At 42.3% G+C, this 20,151-nt stretch overlaps 2 protein-coding genes across 2 annotated transcripts; both read left to right on the top strand.

Annotated features, from left to right (window-relative positions):
- Window positions 1-909: 909 nt before the first annotated feature.
- vdac1 (voltage-dependent anion channel 1) lies at window positions 910-9,789 on the top strand. The gene is made up of 9 exons (XM_036525314.1): window positions 910-999; window positions 4,416-4,485; window positions 5,510-5,559; window positions 6,058-6,210; window positions 6,524-6,576; window positions 6,912-7,139; window positions 7,862-8,012; window positions 8,405-8,462; window positions 8,695-9,789. Exons 2-9 carry the CDS (start codon window positions 4,419-4,421, stop codon window positions 8,784-8,786), a joined length of 852 nt encoding a protein of 283 aa, XP_036381207.1. The 5' UTR covers window positions 910-999; window positions 4,416-4,418; the 3' UTR covers window positions 8,787-9,789.
- A 1,917-nt stretch (window positions 9,790-11,706) lies between these two features.
- c3h5orf15 (chromosome 3 C5orf15 homolog) lies at window positions 11,707-19,141 on the top strand. Its single transcript, XM_036522951.1, has 3 exons — window positions 11,707-11,834; window positions 15,723-16,426; window positions 17,849-19,141. Exons 1-3 carry the CDS (start codon window positions 11,726-11,728, stop codon window positions 17,978-17,980), a joined length of 945 nt encoding a protein of 314 aa, XP_036378844.1. The 5' UTR covers window positions 11,707-11,725; the 3' UTR covers window positions 17,981-19,141.
- The last annotated feature ends 1,010 nt before the right edge of the window (window positions 19,142-20,151 follow it).

Genomic DNA, 20,151 nt, shown 5'->3' with positions numbered 1-20,151 from the left:
ACATAAATGAAATTTGTAGGAATATTCAATTTATTGTGATACATTACCCCAGAGGAGAATAAAACAGCTTAGAGGCTCCTGAATAATATCATGCTTTGAATAAAATCCAGAAATGGACAGATAAATGGAAAAATGGCTGTTCTGCATTTTAACCATAGAAATATCAAGCAAGAATACAAAGCTTGTGTCCACTGTATGACATGCTCGACTCCGTGAGAAGCTAGACACCGTGCACCTAAACAGTTAAATGGGACCATGGGATGTAGTGAGAGAGAGATAGAGAGAGAGAGAGAGTCCATTCAGAAGCGTGATTTAAGGGATGTCTTATACTCTTTCTTTGAAAGATCAAAGCTTTTAGTTAATTTCATAAACAAATACAAATATTACATTGAAGTATTTAAATGAAAACACGGATGCATCCTTTGAATAAACTGCGTATGGCAATGACAACTGTTGCACTGTTTTTTGGTGCTGAAAAGGTTAACAAATCAATGCCAAGGGGTGGTTTGTAAGACTGATATGAGGAATGAAACAGAAATATAAGATTATAATTCAACATCAGTGTTTAACCAGGACATAGTTGAATGCGCAATGCATAACCCCTCAAATACTAGTACAAATACTATCTAGATAATCACAGGTAGCATCTTCTTTATTTTCATCCTTCAGGACTCTGATTTAGTTTCATCTTTCACACAACCCAATAAAAGTTTTCATGTGACGAAATTAAATAGTGCGTGTTGACTGTGTTGACTAGAATCAATATGTCTCAACGACATTTCTTCTGTGTTCTGGGTGTGTCTCGTCTGTGCACCCATCAGTATGACCGGACAACGCAGGGAATCTTCACGGTGCTTATGATAAGCGAGGGGCGTGGTCCCATCGGTACGTCTTACGTGACTCCCACCACACGCTACGCCGAATCGCCTGCCTCTACTCCTCCCTTTATCTCGTTGACGGAGTGCTTTCCAGGCGAGAACGAGCAACACTAGTAAAAAGGTATGTCGAAATTCAAAACGACCAGCAATCGTGGGCAATGATTATAATATTGTCGCCGTCCTGTGGGATATTGTCCTTTGAGCAATCGCGGCGGGACAGCTCGCGGACGCGCGGAGGCTGCAGATGCATTCCGAGCGCAGGATGCTGATGCTGCACTGCAGCGAGCTGATCGCCTTTGTGAGCAAGGCCTCTGCGTGGTAGCAAGGAGCCAGCTAACTAGCTTGGCAGCTAATATTAGAAATTTAGTAGGTCAGCAAGAGGTTAAGGTTTGGGCTGGCTGACTGCTTAGACACACTTTTTCACGCCATTCCGTTGTCGTGTAAAGTGAATCGCTTTAGCTTGCCACGGTAGCAAAGGAAGACCCAGCTAGCTAGCAGGCTAGTTAGCTAGCCAGACAGATAATGTCACTTTTCTGCTTTTAGAGAAAAGGGTTTTTATCAGATATACTAGCTGCAGTGTTGGTGTGGATTGCAAGGGTAATTTGGTGATTTTTTTACGCGTTATTATTTTGAAAGTCTAACGCAGGGGCTCGATGGAGTAGCTGATTGTGGTTTAGTCATTGAGGGCCTGTCTCAGTCCCATTTCTCCCTAAGAACAAATGGGCATACAGACAGATGGCGAAATGAATAGACGGAAAGCTGTTGGATGTCAGTATTGATGGTTTTCCAGAAAGCAAGCTGCCTATTCAGATGGACCTTATGCTACACGCACAAAAGGGTTGACAAAGGCATAAGTACAGTGTGTCCCAGCAAGCAAGCTAGCTAGCCTGATGGCTAACTCCAACAGAGAGCACACCAGCAGTTCACAGCGCTTGCACAGAAACGTGCTGTCCTGCACGAACGGATGACCTCTAACCATCTTCGAAAAGGTTGTGTACCTGGACCATGCAGATCGATTGTAGCACGGTTAATGTTACACTAACCATCAGCCTCCGAAATCCGAGACGCTACCGAGTTTTAACACGAACTGTCAGACGAATGGCAGGTGCCTTGTCTTGCTCAATTTTAAGGTATTTTCCCATTGCCACACTAGGCCTGAATTTGACTATGAGGATGAAATGAGGGAGTTTGTCGACGTTGCTAGTTGCTCTAGCTTAGCAATAGGTAGCCAAATGACGATTGTTCATTGAGAAATTTGATGGTAATGTTGTTGGTAAGGTTAATTTGTCTGCATTAGACATGTAATATCCAGCCACCTGTGATTAAGGAAGATTATATCTATATAACTGTAATAAGGGTAGTTTATAACCTATAAACCTACTTGCTGTAATAAAATTTCAGAGCACTGATTTCCTGTGCTGATGTTATTTGACCGACAAGAACTAGTTAAGTGCCTTCAGTACATATGCTTTTTAAAAAAAAAACAAAAAAACTTTTAAGCACCTCTAAAATACCACTTAAATTTAGGCTGTTAAGTATATTTAAGAACTATGAAATTTGTATCAAATTTGTAGTCTCTTGCTTTCAATGACTCATGTCTTAGGAATAGTTGGGAATATCTAATTACTGCCATCTGTAATTGTTTTCTGTAAATATCTTTATCCTCTCTTGGGGGAGATTTTTGTGATCTCTGGAGGCCATTTGTGTGAAAATAAACCGGGAGCAACCTCAAGCTACCCCTATCACCGACATGTTAAGTCCTGTATACCCTACATATTGTTCTTCATGGAATGTTTTCTGATAATTCTGTTCACCTGTTATTCATACATACTGCTGACGTTACCAGCTTCCGTCCCTGCCTTGTTCAAAAAAGGGTTTTCCTCCAAACCCTTTAAATGGCAGGTGCATAGCCCTAGTGGAGGAATTATCTGCTTAGCCAGCTCTCCTGTGAGCAATGTCAAGGCATAGTTAGATAGTTCAGGCTTCATTAATGTATGACTAGCTACCCAGCAAAACAGCACGCTAGATCGAGACTTAGCTTGCTAGCTAACTAGTTAGCTTGCCTTTAAGTATTATCATGACATCCTATGTTAACTTGCTACCTGCACACTGTGTACAAATATCCCTCCTTTTACTGTGACTGTATCGGGGCAGATAACCCGCTTTTTCATTACTGGTACTCCTGTGAACAGTTGCGTATCTCAAGAGGTGCTTTTGAATGGGCGTATAGCCCTCACAGACTACTCAGACCCTCCCCTGTTCAGTGAACCATGATCACACGATATCTATCTGTACTATCTGAGTATATAGTAGGTGTTAATCTACAGGTTTTTAGAAGGCATTGATATGACTGCATAGCGTATGGCCTGACTTTGAGTGGTTTGGTGGGATGACAACTTTCTGCCCATCAGCTGAGCAGTTTTGATGACCATTAGCTGTCTGAGTCTGAGAGCAGTGCCTCTCAGCGCAGTGTTATGTAAAGCCACTGAAAGTGTACTAACTTTTTCCCATAAGTCAGGGCAGTATGCCTCCATAGGGGGCCGAGCAGTTTCCTGTTCTTGTTTGTGTGTGGTGGTTGGAATGCCTGACTTAAACATATTCCGCCCAAGAGAATACTTTGTGGTTATTGTCCTGTTGCCCTGTTTTTTGTCTGAAAGTGAAAGCAATCGTTACAGTTTGTGAGGAGCCTCTTTTATGAGTGAGTCATTGTCTGTCCAGTGCCTGGAGATGGAAGAAGAGATTGTACTATGTCACGTCTCAGTATTATTCAAATCAATCTGTTCAGTTCCTGTTAATTATACAGACCGCTGGCATAGCATATAAATCCAAACAGAAAAGATTGTAATGGGGTTTTGTTGGTGAATGAAGTACACAGAGAAAGCCTTTTCAGGCTTTGCTGTGATAGGTGTGTGTGTGTGTGTGTGTGTTTGTTCGTTTCTGTTTGTGTGTGTGTGTCCTACTTCTGCCTTGTTTTGCATGTCTGTCTCCCAGCCTATTAGTGTCAGTTGTCAGAGAGCAAATTTGTGTCATCAAGTCATACTTCAGCTGAGCTCTGTCACATATGGTCTCGAAAATGTTGTAGCTGCATATTCTGGGTTATCTGTATTGAGGACACTTGAGGTGTAGAAAAACTAGGCTTAAAGGGTTCAGCAGTGCAGTGAAGTGGTAAAGAACAGCAGATAAATAATAAACCACCCCCTCATTTCAGGTGTATTACCTTTTGGTATTTATTGCCATTTTTTGTGGGCACTGACTGGTATTTTTGAAAGGGATCAGTCTATTGGGGAAAAGAGCCAGCTACATCTTTTTCTTACTGTCGTGTCAAACCAGGCGAGCAAGTCGCTGTGGACAGCTTGCTGTCTGTCGGCTGCAGTGGTGAGTGACCTCCAAATCTGTGTCTCCTGTCTGTGGAGTGTTCCCGCCGGGCCTTCCAGGTGCATCAGAAGAGAACCCTCGCGCTCCGAACCGCCTTCACTGTCTGTGCTTTTGGATTTGGGCGACCTCGCTTAAAATGGGGGCGTTTTCTATTCGTTGCAGATCATGGCGGTGCCACCCACTTACGTTGACCTGGGCAAGCCGGCCAAGGACGTCTTCACCAAGGGATACGGTAATTTGCAACGCATGTTTGCATTTGTTTTTCTGATGTGAATGTTATTGCTTTGATGAATTGCATTAACCTGTTGGGCGAGTCTCATGTGGAGGCCTGTCTCAGGCTAGAACTTTGAGAATCCCTCAGATGCATGCAGACACCGAGGCCTGGCCTGCTGCTGGGAGTGATTCAGATTGATAGTGCATTGACGGTACAGCGCAGGTGACAGTCCAGGTCTCCTCCCTGCAGAGGGTGGAGCGATGCCTCGAAGGATGATGGGAAACTGGGCTTTTGCCAAACTGTGATGGCTGCTTTGCGTGACCCACATCATACTGTTTGAAGCCACATCAAACAGCCATCAGTGTACAAAATGTCATATTTTCATGGTGCAGTAACAGACGGTATGTACCGCACCGTGAAAATATGACATTATGCATGTCCTGCAGAGGGCTTTGTTTAATTAAATCTGGTTATTTATTGAATATTGACTAATGTGGTGATTGATTTGTAACCCGAAGGCCACACGCATTTAATTTGCATCACTGTAATGAAGTGCTGACTCCAGTTCACAAGTCATTAAGACAATTGCCTGCTGGTGGGTTTTCTTTTTCTGCTGTGTATTTTTAGCATCTTTCTTTCCGGTGCGTGAGTGTAGTATGTGAGCCAGTAATTGTGATGTTCTTGTTTCTGACTGCAGAGAGTCATCTCTGAATTTTTTTACTCCGGCTTCTGTCGTTGCAGTTTGGGTTCAGCTGCGCTTGCTTGCTTGTTACGTTTTTTTGCTGTAACTTAGTCTTTTTTTGTGTCCTCAGTGTTTTTTTTTTTTTTTTTATCAGTCTGTCTGATTTCTGTTTTGGATGATTTGTTTTGTGTTTGGGAGTACCTAGTTCTATTTCAGTTTTAATGCTTATTATTGTTTCAGAATGATTTTTGTATTTATCTAACTATGCTCTGAAGTGTTCAACCTGTTGTGATTGGCGTGATCCTAGATAAGGCTGGATTGATTTATTCATGCCAAATTGATTTTTACGATGTCTTCCAGGCTTTGGCCAGATCAAGTTGGATTTGAAGACAAAGTCAGAAAATGGACTGGTACGTTCAGGTTTGACAAGTCAATTGTAACTTCAGAGGCAGTTATCAAGAGGGCCCATTATCCACAAGTGATAGACAACAGTGGCTGAAAGCTAAGTGAATGACACTTCAAGTGGCCCTCGAGTGTGCTGATGATATTACTGGAACCTACTTCCTGAGTCCAGCAACTGATTATCATTGCATGCTGACCATTAAGTAGTGCTGTGGATAGGCTATTGTCTGCTTGTTGGCTTGTTGTTGAAATGATGGAAACGTCAGTGTCTACCTTGCAGTAATAGGAGTCAGCCCTGTGTGTCCTAAAGGAAAAAGAAGAAAAGGCAAATTTTCCAATTCTGTTGTGCAGTTTATGTACTTAAACTCAGCTGAACGCTGACCACAGAGTGGATTGTGTGCGAGTCTCTTTGGGCACACTTCATCAGGTGCTAATGTAAATTCTGTCTTCCACTTCTGCGTTTTGTCTAATGTGACCGTTACCTTCTGTGTTCTGCTCGACCTCAGGAATTCACCAGCTCGGGGTCCGCCAACACGGAGACCAGCAAAGTTTCGGGTACCCTGGAGACCAAGTACAAGTGGGTGGAGCACGGTCTGACCTTCACCGAAAAGTGGAACACTGACAACACCCTGGGCACAGAGATCACCCTGGAGGACCAGGTAATGGCTGCCTTTGTGCTTGGACAAGGCCAGAAGTGCCCGTGTCGTTAATCAGAGGAAGGGAGACGTGCCAGTGTGAGGTAGGGGTCCGGGAATGGGGCATGTAATCAGGAACCTTTGGATTCAAATCCCAGGTAGCAGTTTCAGGAGGGGCCATTGTGGATTGCACTATTTAGCGGGGTACTTACTTTGAATTGCCTCAGTTTCTCTATAAATGGATGACATATTAAGCTTGTGAGCTGTGTTGGAAGCGAGTGATAAGTAATAGTGTTAATAATAAACACTTCGAATGCTTGTTTCCTTTTCTTTCCAGCTGGCCAAAGGACTCAAACTGACCTTTGATTCGTCCTTTTCGCCAAATACTGGGTAAGGTGGGATCTTACTCACAGAAAAATGTAATGGAGTTTTGTTTTCAACTCCTGTAACAAAAGAACTACACACACTTTCTCCAAGATTAATTCAACAAGCTACTTGGAAGCAACAAATTCTCATTTTCTTGGAAACAGGTAGTTTGCTGTTTCGGTTTCTGATTTCACATTGAAAATTTGACATTTTCTAAACTACCAGAAGACATTTACCCAGTGTGCCCAGTGTGTTTCTTTTTAATCAGCACCCCCCATACAAAAAATCAGATATTGTGAATATAATATGTAGAAAATATGCAAGCTATTGTTTTGACATCATGTTGTATCCTGTTCTAGCAAGAAGAGCGGCAAGATCAAGACCGCCTACAACAGGGAGCACATCAACCTGGGCTGTGACGTGGACTACGACATCAACGGCACTGCCGTGCACGGGGCAGTGGTGGTAGGCTACGAGGGCTGGCTGGCTGGCTACCAGATGACCTTCGAGGCCGGGAAGAACAGAGTCACCCAGAGCAACTTTGCAGTGGGGTACAAGACCGATGAGTTCCAGCTCCACACAAATGTGTAAGTGCGCTCCTCTTAAAAATGCCAGCATGGCTGGGCTTCAGCAGGAGGCCCGGGATCACCCTGGCTCTACCTGTCTGTGTCTGTCTCTCTGGATCAATGTGACAGGTATTTTTACAGCCACTTACTCCAGTGTGATGGGATTTTCCAGGAGCTTTGTAAGGAGAGGAGAGTAAGCTAGTGCTTTTTCTTTCCCCGCTGCGAAAAGCTTGGCATACCTCTCGTCTCTCTGCGAGATTAAATTGGTCACGTCCACGTCTAAGACGAGATCCTTAATCCAGTCGCAATGTCTGCTTGTTTGAATTGGTTCTTATCGCCGGGGCAAGAACATTTTTTTTCAGGATTCTAAATTATTGTGGCTACACTACTACAGTTGCCATGCATCTCTGTCTTTGTCAAAATGATGCACCTCTGTAGAACATGAAGTGGAAGCTCCAGAGGGGTCTGGGCAATTGGTAGCTACAGTATAGTGGTGATGCTGAGAAAGGTCACCTATCACAGTGGGTATACACATTTTTGGTGGAGTCTTCATCATCCACTTCAAATGACTGTGTGAAGATACATGCTAGCGTATCATTGATATGATAGAAAGTATAGTGGTGTGGAAGTCATTCCAAATATTATGACACTGTCTTGCAAAATGCCTCATTTGGTTGTCCCAAATGCGTCCCAGACAAGCAACCCCCGGTCATAATGTCCTACATAACGTCTTTTCATTACAGGAACGATGGCACGGAATTCGGTGGCTCCATCTACCAGAAGGTGAATGACAATCTGGAGACTGCTGTCAACCTGGCCTGGACTGCTGGGAACAGCAACACCCGCTTTGGCATCGCAGCGAAATACCAGATCGATGCGGACGCCTCTTTTTCGGTGGGTTTGCGCGCATACTGATTTCGGTCTGAATAAATGGCCTCAGCGCAGCTACTTAAAAGGAGTCTGTGAAGGTTCTGTGAGAAAATAAATCCATTGGAAGGGGTTTGACAAGTTGGTAACAAGCATTTAAAAATCACCCTGATGTAATCTTTAAGATTAAGGATAGATTATGTATCGCTTGCCTTTCAAATGTTTCTTCACTTTTAAAATTGAACTTAATTTAAACAGGACACTGGGAATGACTTTTAAATAAATGATGATCTTAAATATGTCATGACATATGAACCAAAATCGTGAGTAATTTGAATTCAGGTTGTATTGAAATTAGCTGTTTTAGAATTTTTGGTGTGTGGTGTTTTGACACAAACATATTTCTCTTCACTCTTCAGGCCAAAGTGAACAACTCCAGTCTCGTGGGCCTGGGATATACTCAGACCCTGAAGCCAGGTGAGAACTAAATGAGGGGCAAAATCAGAAACTCTTCAGTACTACAGTAGTTGTTCTTATTCCTACCACATCCCACATGGATACTAGAACTGGACATAAGGAACTAGGGACTGTAACCTTAAACATAAATTGCATTTCATTATTTTATTGTTGTACTTTGCTGCGTTGATATTACACTCAGCCTGGAGAGTGTCCAAATTGCTTCACTAATCCCATTTTCCTTCCTGTCCAGGCATTAAACTGACCCTCTCTGCTCTTCTGGATGGGAAGAATATCAATGCTGGTGGCCACAAACTGGGTTTAGGACTGGAATTTGAGGCCTAGGAAGGCACAGCAGCAAAATCCAGAACTTCCAAATATTTTACTGAATAGCTACCTTCACAAATTGTTTTTCCCTTAGGTGTGTTGCGGGTGGGATGCAAGCATTACTTTACTGTCACTTTACATTACAGACCTGTCATTTTAAAAGGATAAACGGAAGGTAAAATATATTGGAACCCTGGAGTCTAATTTGGGAGAAAGGAATAGTTGAAGACTAGCTGGTAGCTTGCTGGTATATAATCTAAACTTATATAAAAGAATTGTAGTTCTTAGATAGTGTTCTGAAATGTTAAGATACATTGTCATTCCACTTCAATCATGTAAGCACTATTTTATTTATTTGTATTTTGTTTTGGTATGGTTAAGGGAAAACGCCTGGGCACGGGTGTCTGCTAAGCTTGGTCAGAAAGCACCTGAGGTGGTTAGTTCTTTGGGGAAAACATACTGCTTCGTGTCCACTAGATGGGGCTGTTGCATGTGTCACAGATGTCACCAATGTTGTTCCTTGGTACTACATAACAATATTCCTTGGCTACCGTGAAGTATTTCCGTACTGTAGTGAATTTCCAAGCCAAAAACCTCCAAGCAGGCATAGAAGTGTCTGTCTCAGTAAGAGCATAGTAGAACGGATTAGTTGTCTTTTCACTTGCGCAACAGTTGTTCTCCAAGGCACTAAACTTTGGTGTATACATTTAATGCATTTGTTTCACTTGTATTTGTGTGTGTGCGTTTGGTGTGAATCTTGTCTCTCATTACAAACAGTAAAAATATTATTTTACAGATGTCTTTGTCTTCTTTCCCTCTGCCTGTAAAGTGAAGACAAAATTCTGTCAAGTGAGCCAAGAGTACATATTTAGACAGGAAGACCTCTTCACAACATGTCCACACCCCCCTCCCTCCTTAAAATAAATACTTTTGGGACATGGGTGCATTTGAATGGGAAATGTCTTCCAACTTTGATGTTAAAATAGGAACAGAACACAATGTGCTTGACAGTTTTGTTTTTCCCAGGAAAAAAAAATTAAATAACTTTATCTTAATCTGGTCTCTGTGCTTTTGTCTATAGAGCCCTTGCATTAGTGAGCCTTCTATGCAAACTGCATGCATGTCTAAGAACTAGGACAGTAGGTCTGTCACTACTGTATAAACCAATTTAATATTGAAGACTTGTTTCCTGTGTCATTTATACCTGCAATAATACAAATGGATCAAGGAAAAGGGCCTTCTGATCAAGGCAAATGTGTTCACAGTAGTCCGTAATTGATGATCAAAGGCTCTTGGACATCAGAGGCATTAGTCTTTCCAGTATGCCCTTTTAAGTTAGGGTGGAGAGTGAGAATTTTTTTGTCAGCCAGTGTGTAGACTCCTAACACCCTGTGCATCCATTCAGGAAGCGACTGCGTCATAGGGGACAGATGAAAAGGAGTCGTGACTTCCAGTTGTTGCAGTACAAGCCGCCTGCCTTGAGCTTGGGACATCTGCTGAAAGCCAAACCACCAGCAGCATCGAATTCCAAATCTGGGAGTCTCTCATCTAGAACAGAATAGATTAGAATATAAACTTTACTTGTCCCCGGGGGGGGGGGGGAATTGGTTTGCAGCACAATCACAAGGCATTTCACCACAACATCACAGAGTTACCAGTAGACCAAGAGACATAGTCTACTGTCATGTTAAGTGTCTACCTGCCCATGGACCTCCACACATGCATATTCCCTTAATTTTAAAGAAGCAGTGTTTTCATTTAAGATAATTTTCAAATGTCTTGGTTGTTATAATTTGATATCTGTCTGTTGCAGAGGATGGTTGTCTGAAAGTGATATTTCTCAGGACAAATGTGACGCAGACCACAGTTTTTATCTCCCCTGTTCCCATGGTTCTCATGACACTAGATGGAGGATTATACAGGGACCTTACCAAATCTTTCCAATAACAAACAACATCAGCTGAATGCAATGGTACCATAAGGAAGGTTTGCAGACACAGGTGTGCTTGTATTCCTGTGGTGAAGACTCCCAAGGTTGCTTCATTACATTGCATTTACTTAGCACATTACCCATCTTACAGTTTTAAGTGTTATCCATTTATACAGCCGGATATTTATTGAGGCAATTCAGGTTAAGTGCCTTGCCTAAGGGTACAACAGCAGAAAGCTCACCTAGGAATGTAACCTTTGAGTAACAAGCTGTGCTCCTTACCACCATGCAACACCACTGCTAGTTGTTAATGGGCTATAACAGAAGGCTAGTAATCTTCCTCCTGGAATACCAGACCAATGAAACAACGTATAATTAATGCAACAAGCAACACATAGCAATTAATAATGCTTCATTGAAAATGAACTTTTTGGTTGCAAAGTCCATTGATTGAGATAAACAGTGGTGTTTAAAAATTTGTTTGCATTTATTTCAAAGATCAAAATCATAGACCTATTTTTACCAAATAGATTGTATCGTGATATATTATACATGTACTGTGCAGGCAGGCGTCCACAAATAGAACATCGATATTACTTGCTTTGAAATTAGCCTACTTCCCTCTCGCTCCTTTGTCACCTTTGTAACACCGGGCCAACATAAGAAATAGAATTATCAGAATGGGTCTGCCCATAAAACACAGCAGCCAGTTGTTTGAAAGACATGACTGGACACATCGTATGATTGTCTAAATCTGTTCAAATTCGTGTGCAATTCGTTACTGAACATGACAGGCGTTGTGATTCTAAAAACCTTTGACAGTTTTGCTGGAAACTGTCAAATCGAACTGATTGATGCGACGAGGACGCCATTTTGAGACTCGCGAAAATCAGAAAATCCAAACATTTGCAGCCAATCTACTGATCGCATATCTATTTCCAGCCAACGCGTTTGTGTTTGCGGCGTCACACCCCCGGCCCGCTCAATCACGAGTTTTCGTAACGCCCCTACATTCTTTTTTTTCAAGATGGCGACGTGCAGGAAGATGGGACGGAGCCTGAAAATCTACTGCATATTTTCCGTATTTACCTTTATACAACTCTTTCCTCTCGGCTGCCATTCCTTGCCGGCAGATGGTATGTAACTTACGAGCATCGTCAGCTGGTTTTGTTGGAAATTACTTGTCCTTAACAAAGATAACGGTATGACGCGGAGTCAGCTTTAAGACAGTTTGTCGCCGGGTTCCTGATCAACAATCTGCATTTAAGTGTGAGATTTTCAGCAAAATCGTGTGTGCACAGGACATGGTTTTGCTCAATAAGCTTTTAACACATATCTGTTATGAAATGTCACAAATATAGCCCTCTAGCCAGCTGGCTAGCCAAGTTACGTCAGTTAGCTAATGCTAGCTTCATTGTAACGTTAGCCTCTGTCACTAGCTTCGTTAGCTAACGTTACCTTGCTAGTCTGTTTATTTTGCCGTCATGTGTGTCAGATACTGGTTGTAAAGAGTGCGGGGAGTCAGCCTTAGATGTGTACTGGGTTCGCTGTTGAAACTAAAAGTGGAAGTGTAGAGATACGGGCTGGCTCGCTAAGCATCTCCGTTCAAGCCCCCCCAATTACGTTCAACGTTTGACGGGCGTTGTGAAGGTAGCCTGACAGTTGCCTTTGGCAACCTCTTTCACGACTTTAACATGCACAAACATCGGTTAAAGAAGCAGATTAGGGTAAAAAGTCTCACATTAATTAGCCGTCTGTTGGTTAGTTCATATGGCTGTGGACGACCATATGAGTCGTATTATTAACAATTAGCCAGCCAATTAGCCTGCATGTCCCTCGCAACCTGCAAGCTAACGTTAGCTACAATACGTTCGCTAACTGCCACATAATAGGCCACGTAGTCCCCGTTTTTTCTTTCCCACAAGTTTCTTTGAATTGTGCTGTTTGCTTAAGGTAATAATTTACATAACTGGGTTAGCAAACTATTTTTTGAACAGATAGCTAAATTAACGTTATGTTGTTTTGTTTATGTTGTTTTATCTTGATCAGAAATATCAAGTGTTCAAGGTTCAGATCCCAGGTTTGACTAATACCTGTCTTATCAAACCGCTCGTTGCATTATGACTGTTTGGTTAAGACAGTTACAAAATGTGTGGGGTACCTGTTTCAGAGTAGGATTATAGAAAGATGTTTGAGTACTTGACAGCTTTCTGTTTTTTACTCAGTTATTGTTCATTCGCTGATATACAGTGATGAGGTTTAAATCTTACTTGAAATATCTACAGACCAGCATTTATTAATGTACATCAGTATAACTTTATTTTTATTTGACCAGTTCAGAACTTTTACTCCCATACATTGATTCTAGTTTGATCCGACTTCAGCAGCCTGCAGTGCACACCTGTATCAGTACACATTGATAGGATTTTATTCTTGTCAGTATCAGAGTTTCTGGAGTGTTCTAGCATGCAGGAGATCGGATAGTTCTGCAGTCGCAGTGTCTGTGCTTATAGTTTTACTGAATTGCTTCTCTCATGGCAAAGCAACGGTGGAGGAAGCTTTTTCAAAGAAGTGGGTTGCTCAGCTGTCTCATTTGTTAGCCTTTGTTATCTTGAGCGCTGCTTTTTGTGTGAAAGATTCAATCTGGGTATTCTCACTTTAGTCCATTCATCATACCAGAGGTCCTCTGGGATTTGCGCGGCATTGCTTTAGTTGCGGAATGAATGGCTCGTCTGTTGACGCTGCATTCATCCATCAAGTTTAACCTGTTTAACTAATTTACGCGGCACATGCAAAGGGACGTAGCTGAGAGTATTTTGGAGATGTTTGCTTATGCCTTTGTGACTGGTATTTCATATGTTTACACACAAACAATGATTAAGAAGTGGAGAGCAAAGGCTGTTCTATAGTCCCACCTCTTGTCTGAGTATAGGGTCTCTTGCCACTTTATCTGTCAGGAAAGAGCAAAGAGCACTGCTGTTTCCTGGTTAGGGAACTGGTCTGGTAGCCATATTGTGGTTACCATTTTAAGGGTGGGGTGCATCTATTGTACCCTTTGACTTATTACATTTTAACTGGCTGTTACTGTAGTAAATATCCACTTCAGTAGAGCTCAGAAGCACCGAACAAAGTCATGTGTGACTGAAGCGTCCATTTTGTTACTTTTTCAGCGCCTCGCAATTATGAACAGTGTGTTAAGCAAAACCAGCATGCAGTCGCCTGTATATTTTTCAACCGTCTCAGTGTTTGTCTCATTTTCACAGGCTACTTCCTCAACACAGCAGAGGGCTGTATGTTTTCTTGATGTTACGCGCGCTTGGCAGCTACGTTTTAGTTTTACAGCTTCCTTGAAGGTGCATTGACAGTCACCTTTGCCTGGCTTCAGTTCGTAGCCACTCTCTGTGCAGTGTAGCATAGTGGTTAAGGAGCAGGACTTGTAACCGAAAGGTTGCTGGTTCGATCCCCGCTGGGACACTGCTGCTGTACCCTTGGGCAAGGTACTTAACCCACAGTTGCCTCAGTAAATATCCAGCTGTATGAATGGATAACATTGTAAAGAACTGTAACCTATGTAAGTCGCTTTGGATAAAAGCGTCTGCCAAATGAATACATGTACATGTATGCCCTCTCCACTGATTCAGGGGAATATGTTTAGTCTTTCAGTCAGTGGCTCTCTGCTTCATCTCCTCCCCATAACCCTCTGATGGCAGGCAACTTGGCTGGTACACATCTTGAAAGTTCCTCTTGAGTTGCTCCAGTGAACCTTCAGGATGAACCTAGAAGTAAAACATTTTTTGCAAACACGTAAACATGCCAAGCTTGGCGTCTGCTCAAGCATTGTGATAGGGCTGGCTGCATTATGCCCAGAGAAGGTCATCGTCTTCTCCTGAACCAGTGATTTCTAATCAGGTTATGAGTCCTTGACTGATTTGAAAAAGAGGGCTTTTATGTTTGCTTGTGAAATACAAGTAAATGTTACCAAAAACTTCTTGCGTCTGTTGAGATCCAGGTATGTTTGCCCTTGTTTCTGTTCATCATGCTGAAGTTTTGCATTAAACAGTTAAGGTCTGTGTGTGGCAGAGTATTCACTGTAGGCCATTTGTTTGCATAAATCTTCAGGAATGAATGGCTCTATTTAGCTGGCCGGCCCCTAGCTCAGGTTTGTAATTACTCTGAACTTTCTTTGCTACCGTAGCCCACAGCTTCGCTGATGGGGGAAAGGAGTCACTGGGGAGCACATTCATGTCCACTCGTGTTGAATCACGTCTTTGAAGGCGAGAGCTGGCCCAAGCAGGCCTCTAAACTAGAGCAAAAAACCTCTTTATAATGAGCCTCAATGGGGGCCCTGTCCCCTGAAACAGTCTTTTACAGGTAGGCTCTACCTTGTGTGTAGTTTGAGAATGATGATTAGGGTCACATTCACGGTAAAACAAGTAGGATGCATTCGTGTAGTTGTACAGGAATAAATATTAACCTAACATACTGTCAAACAAAATATGCAGCTGCAGAGTTTAAATGCTGTTTCCATAGTACGGGAAGACGATTTAGTGGCCTTTGAGACCACTGTTAAGACTGCTAATGTGTTTTTCTTAACCTGTGAAATATGGTGTACCATGTTAAAGTATGTTGATTTCAGGTAATCCCTAAACTGTATTCGGGGATAAAATAAGAAATTGGAAATGAACGTGAATGTAATCAAACCTTGAATCAAAATCAAGTCAACCATGTTCAATGTAAATGCAGTGAATGGAAACGCACAAATAGTATTTTAATGTATTTGTATATTTGAACGTGGTAGCTCATGTGAATGCTGTTAAGTGTGACATGGATTTGAATAAATGAGGCTGTTCATATTGTGGTCACTGAACAATTTCCAACAAGAAGATCATATTTATCGACGTTAAATAACTTTTTGGTGTGCTTGCTTTTGTGATCCATTTCAGCATTTTAAATGAATAATCACAAAAATATCCAGTCAGAGTAATGGGGAGAATATTTTTTTCATCCTGTTGCTTTTTACACAGAGATTCAGACAGACCAGGCCGCTCCAACAGTACCTAAACCCCCAGCCTCAGATGCCCCCTCTCCTTCGTCAGACAACACAAACGGCTCTCTGCCGGCAAACATAACAACGGATGACAATCCCCCAGATGACGTGAAAAAGGCTGCTCCAAACAATCCGGTTGCCACTGTCACAACAGCCCCCACCACCCCCACCTCCACAACAACAACAACAGCCACCACCACCACCACCACCACTACCACTGCCCCCCCACCAGCCAAAACCACCACCTCTCCCCCAGCCCCTGCCCCTGTCAAGCCCGAGTCCAAAGACCCCACAGAGGCCCCGGCCAAGCCTACCGCCGGCAGACAGGAGCCGCGGGTGCCCTTCCAGGAGTATGAGGACACATCACCCACCTCCCCGGGGACAGACCTGGAGACGTACGACGATGACGACGAGGACGACGAAGACTACCCCAACCCGCAGAGGGGGCTGGAGAATGGGCTCCTGGATGACGGGCGGGGCCTGGACGAGGACTTCCTGGACGACACCGGCAAAGAGCTGACGGGCCTCGGCCAGGCAGAGAGCGCGGGGAAGGTGTCCGTGCGCATGAAGGACACCACCATCTACACAGCGCAGGACGAGGACTCCCACTTCTTCTTCCACCTGGTCATCATCGCCTTCCTGGTGGCCATTGTGTACATCACCTACCACAACAAGAGAAAGGTCAGACACCGCATCATACATATCCTGATTCTGCCACTGAATATGTGCATCGTTATACAGAAACACTTGTGACTTACCAGTGTTCCTTTCAGTTTGATGTTATCAGTTCTATTTTATTGATTTTATAGTCATCCATTACTATCATCTCATCACCCTCATTTATAAAGGATGTTACCAGTTTATCTGTGGGTTGGCCATGACAGTGTGAAAGTGCATAAATCATTAGTTCTACTTGGTATTTTGTCTTTGGTATCTCCTCGTACTAGAAATGGACGTCTATAGATTGGAATCTTCTTAAATTGCGGGAAAATGTGATATTTCATGCGGATCTGTCTTAGCAAAAATAGCAAATTAGCTACATGGGAGCTCATGATTCTACACAGTGTCATAATAAATACAGCATATCTGGTAAAGGTCAACATGCAGAGCCCATGTGCTGTAGCAGCTGACATCCTTTGCCTCTGAGGTGTGAACTCCTAGCTCAACAGTAAAGACTGCATGTCCTCTGAATTGGTGGGAATTGTCTGGCAGCATTCTGCACATTCTCCAGATAAGCAAACCTGTCTGAGACAGTCTCGAAACGCACAGTGTTGATGCCGCCTGACATTTCTCTGCAAGGTGCAGCGCGGTCGTTGTGCACTTTGCTATCTGCGGATATCTTTCAGCTGCGTCATTGAAGCAGGAAGTCAGTTCTACAGTGAGTCGTACACATCTCCTGTTTGTTCAGGAGCAGGGTACTTATTTCACAAGTGTACTTTGCAGAGTGAGTCTGTGTCTGTAAATTGTACTATATAATACTTTTGAGTTATCATTATCCACCATGATACTATTTTGTGCCAGAACAGTGACATTAGCTGTTGAAATTGTTAGTCATTATAGCACGGTTTTTTTTCAGTCTGGCTATGGTTTTTATAGCAGTGATGCATGACATGTTGAAATGTCATCTGACCATTTTCTCTGTGTATTATTGTTTACATACATGACCTTGTTGTAGCCACTAACGTTTGGCTCATGACTAAACGCATGTGACTAAATGCAGAGAGCCAGAGAGGCTCTCAGAGGTACTCAGCTGCATATAGTAAGCCCACATGAATAACAGCAAGGGCAGAAAACATAAGATCATATTTGAACATCTGCCAATCTGTCACACTTTGCTATCATAACCATTGCCATAAATGATGCAGGAGTACTTAAATAAAACTCTCAACAGATGCAGTAATACCCTGCAGTCGTGCCCAAGAAAAGGGAAGATAAATGTGAGATGGCTATAACTAGCAATAACTAGGTGTATACCTTTGCTTTGTAAGTCAACTTGTATGACAGTGTCTGCCAAATGAACACTTGGAAACGTAGATGCAGGTTCAGGCTGGTGGAAACAGGTGGAGTTTTTGACTCATTGGTGCTGTGCCCCCCTCCCCACAGATCTTCCTCTTGGCCCAGAGCAGGCGTTGGAGGGACGGACTTTGCTCTCGGAGCGTGGAGTACCACCGGCTGGACCAGAACGTCAACGACGCTATGCCTTCGCTCAAGATGACCAATGACTACATCTTCTAAGCCAGGACAAAAAAAAAAAAACAATGATTGATGTTCTCTATGGAAAAGTAACTGTCTGGAAAAATGTTCAATATAATCTCATGTAACACTGTCATATTCTATAGCCTTGGACAAACTGCAGGGGGTGGAGTTGGACTGGTAGTCCTTAAACTTGTACTTCTTGTTTAATGTCAGTGGTGTCAAATCACAGCTCAGATTGCGTTGTTTGGTTTTTCTCTGGTATAGTTTTCCAAGGATCCAAGGTTTCCTTGTAACCCATATTCTTGACACTTTAACATTGGCTTTTGGGAAAAATTAAACCAGTGAACATGGTGTGAGTCAAAGCCATGGTTCAGCCTTACAGCTCTCTTTAAACGTAGGATTTCCTTGTGCACTTGGTTATTCTGTAAATGCTCATAGACTTTTGGTCGGTGAAATCAAGCTATATTCATTCAGCTCTAATAAATAATAAAATGAACTAGATTACTGATGCTTGATTTGGCCAAGTGGCTGACACTGACCTATCAATGGGGTAACTGATAGAAAAGGATTTTTACTAGCCGTGACATTCTCTATAAAAAACGGATCTTTACTAGCCGTGATATTCTCTATAAAATTTTGAAATTTGGCATCATGATAGAACTTACTGGATACGTTACATGTCTATAATTTGCAGTAATGTCATTGATAAGTTGATTTATTTAGTATTTGATGTGAAGGGTTTCTCATGCAGTGCAGGGTGAGTTCCAGCTGTAGGGTCTATGTGTACGTTAGTGCTGTGTGGTATGAAGGTTTAATTTATATTTACGTGCTTGTCAATTTCATCTGCTTCTTTTTTTCATCGTGGAACTTGCAACACTAGTTAAATGATGGCAATATCAATTCAATTTAAGGTTCACAGTATCCTGCTTACATTTACTATGCAGTAAAATCAAGGCTGGCCCTTTTTTTAGATTTAGTTTTATGACTTCGGTGAAGTCTCACTGCAGTGTCTTTGTGACAGTGCAAGAAAAAAGAGCCTCCAGAGAGTGTCTTTGGAGTGACTTGTGCATAGATCCCAGTTGTCTTGTATGGTTGCCATCCTCATAGTGTCCTCAGGTGGGTAGCATAGACATAAATGTATACCAACTGTGAAAACACACTAATCAGTGAGTCCTGGTCAAGCTGGAGAAGAGAAAAAAAAAAACAAAAAGTAATTTTTTTTTCCGTTATTTTAATCGGCCTTAGCAACACCGGCCTTGTGATGCCATTGCCATGGCAACTGTCCTGAGTTCGAATTGCCATTTTCTTGCACCTTTGTCTTCATTTGCTTTTTTTTTAATTGTCTGTTTGTTTATGGAAGAGACATTGTAAATAATACACTTCTGCAGATTGAAATATCACGTTCATCAGGGGCTTCCCTGTTGAAGTAGATAGTTGTACATTGTTTTCGCATGGGAGGAGGGTCTTGTCATGCATGGCAGTGTAACATAGTGTAGCTTTCTAAAACCCATTGGTCTGTGGACACTGCTTTAGCTGTCTGCTGTAGAAAATTATACAATCTTTTGACAATAAAGCACAACTGTAAATGGGGCCCTTTTCTGTCTGTCACTCACAAATGCTGTTTTATTTTTTAATAAATGTATGTTGAAATATGTTATGTATTTTATTTTTCCTGCAGTGAAGGAGCAGTGCTCCTGTGTGACCTGTAAGTCCTGTAAGCAGTAAGATGTATTTCCCACGGATAATTATTCTGGGCAAATATGAGATAGAAATTACAAGCAGCAAAGGCAGTAACACCATGTACAATTTGCCAAAGTACACATAATGTACATGTTAAATTGATATAAGTTTGAGTTTAAAGTGGCATGGTGTTTGTTGTGCTTTTAGGAAAGCATTGCAGGTCAAAGGGTCTCTTGCATGTCTTCAGAGGCACATGCACCAGCACTTAGTAAAATGATCAATTACACAACTGATCACACACCACACATTCTGTGTTCTTAATTGCACAAAACACAATCTGTTTGGAATTGAATGAACCACCTTGGTCAGATTTGCATTTGGGCTTAACTAAGGCACCATCTCCATATTTGCCAGTTATTGTAATGTTTTTGCACAGGAGGTACACTTATCCAACATGACTAAACATATCTTACATTTTTCTTATCCATTTATAAAGCTAGGTGTTCTTTATGTCTGAGGGATTTCAGATT

Source organism: Megalops cyprinoides, chromosome 3 (assembly GCF_013368585.1).
Source record: "Megalops cyprinoides isolate fMegCyp1 chromosome 3, fMegCyp1.pri, whole genome shotgun sequence".
Classification (NCBI taxonomy): Eukaryota; Metazoa; Chordata; class Actinopteri; order Elopiformes; family Megalopidae; genus Megalops; species Megalops cyprinoides.
Note: the sequence above shows the minus strand (reverse complement) of the source record. Positions and strands in the feature narration are given on the sequence as shown.

Bases quoted from the DNA above. Each gene is read 5' to 3' on its own strand.
- vdac1 (XM_036525314.1), top strand. From the start codon at position 4,419: ATGGCGGTGCCACCCACTTACGTTGACCTGGGCAAGCCGGCCAAGGAC. The intron at 4,486-5,509 runs GTAATTTGCAAC...GATGTCTTCCAG, and splicing joins CGTCTTCACCAAGGGATACG to GCTTTGGCCAGATCAAGTTG. The intron at 6,577-6,911 runs GTAAGGTGGGAT...ATCCTGTTCTAG, and splicing joins TCCTTTTCGCCAAATACTGG to CAAGAAGAGCGGCAAGATCA.
- c3h5orf15 (XM_036522951.1), top strand. From the start codon at position 11,726: ATGGCGACGTGCAGGAAGATGGGACGGAGCCTGAAAATCTACTGCATA. The intron at 11,835-15,722 runs GTATGTAACTTA...CTTTTTACACAG, and splicing joins CCATTCCTTGCCGGCAGATG to AGATTCAGACAGACCAGGCC. The intron at 16,427-17,848 runs GTCAGACACCGC...CCCTCCCCACAG, and splicing joins CCTACCACAACAAGAGAAAG to ATCTTCCTCTTGGCCCAGAG.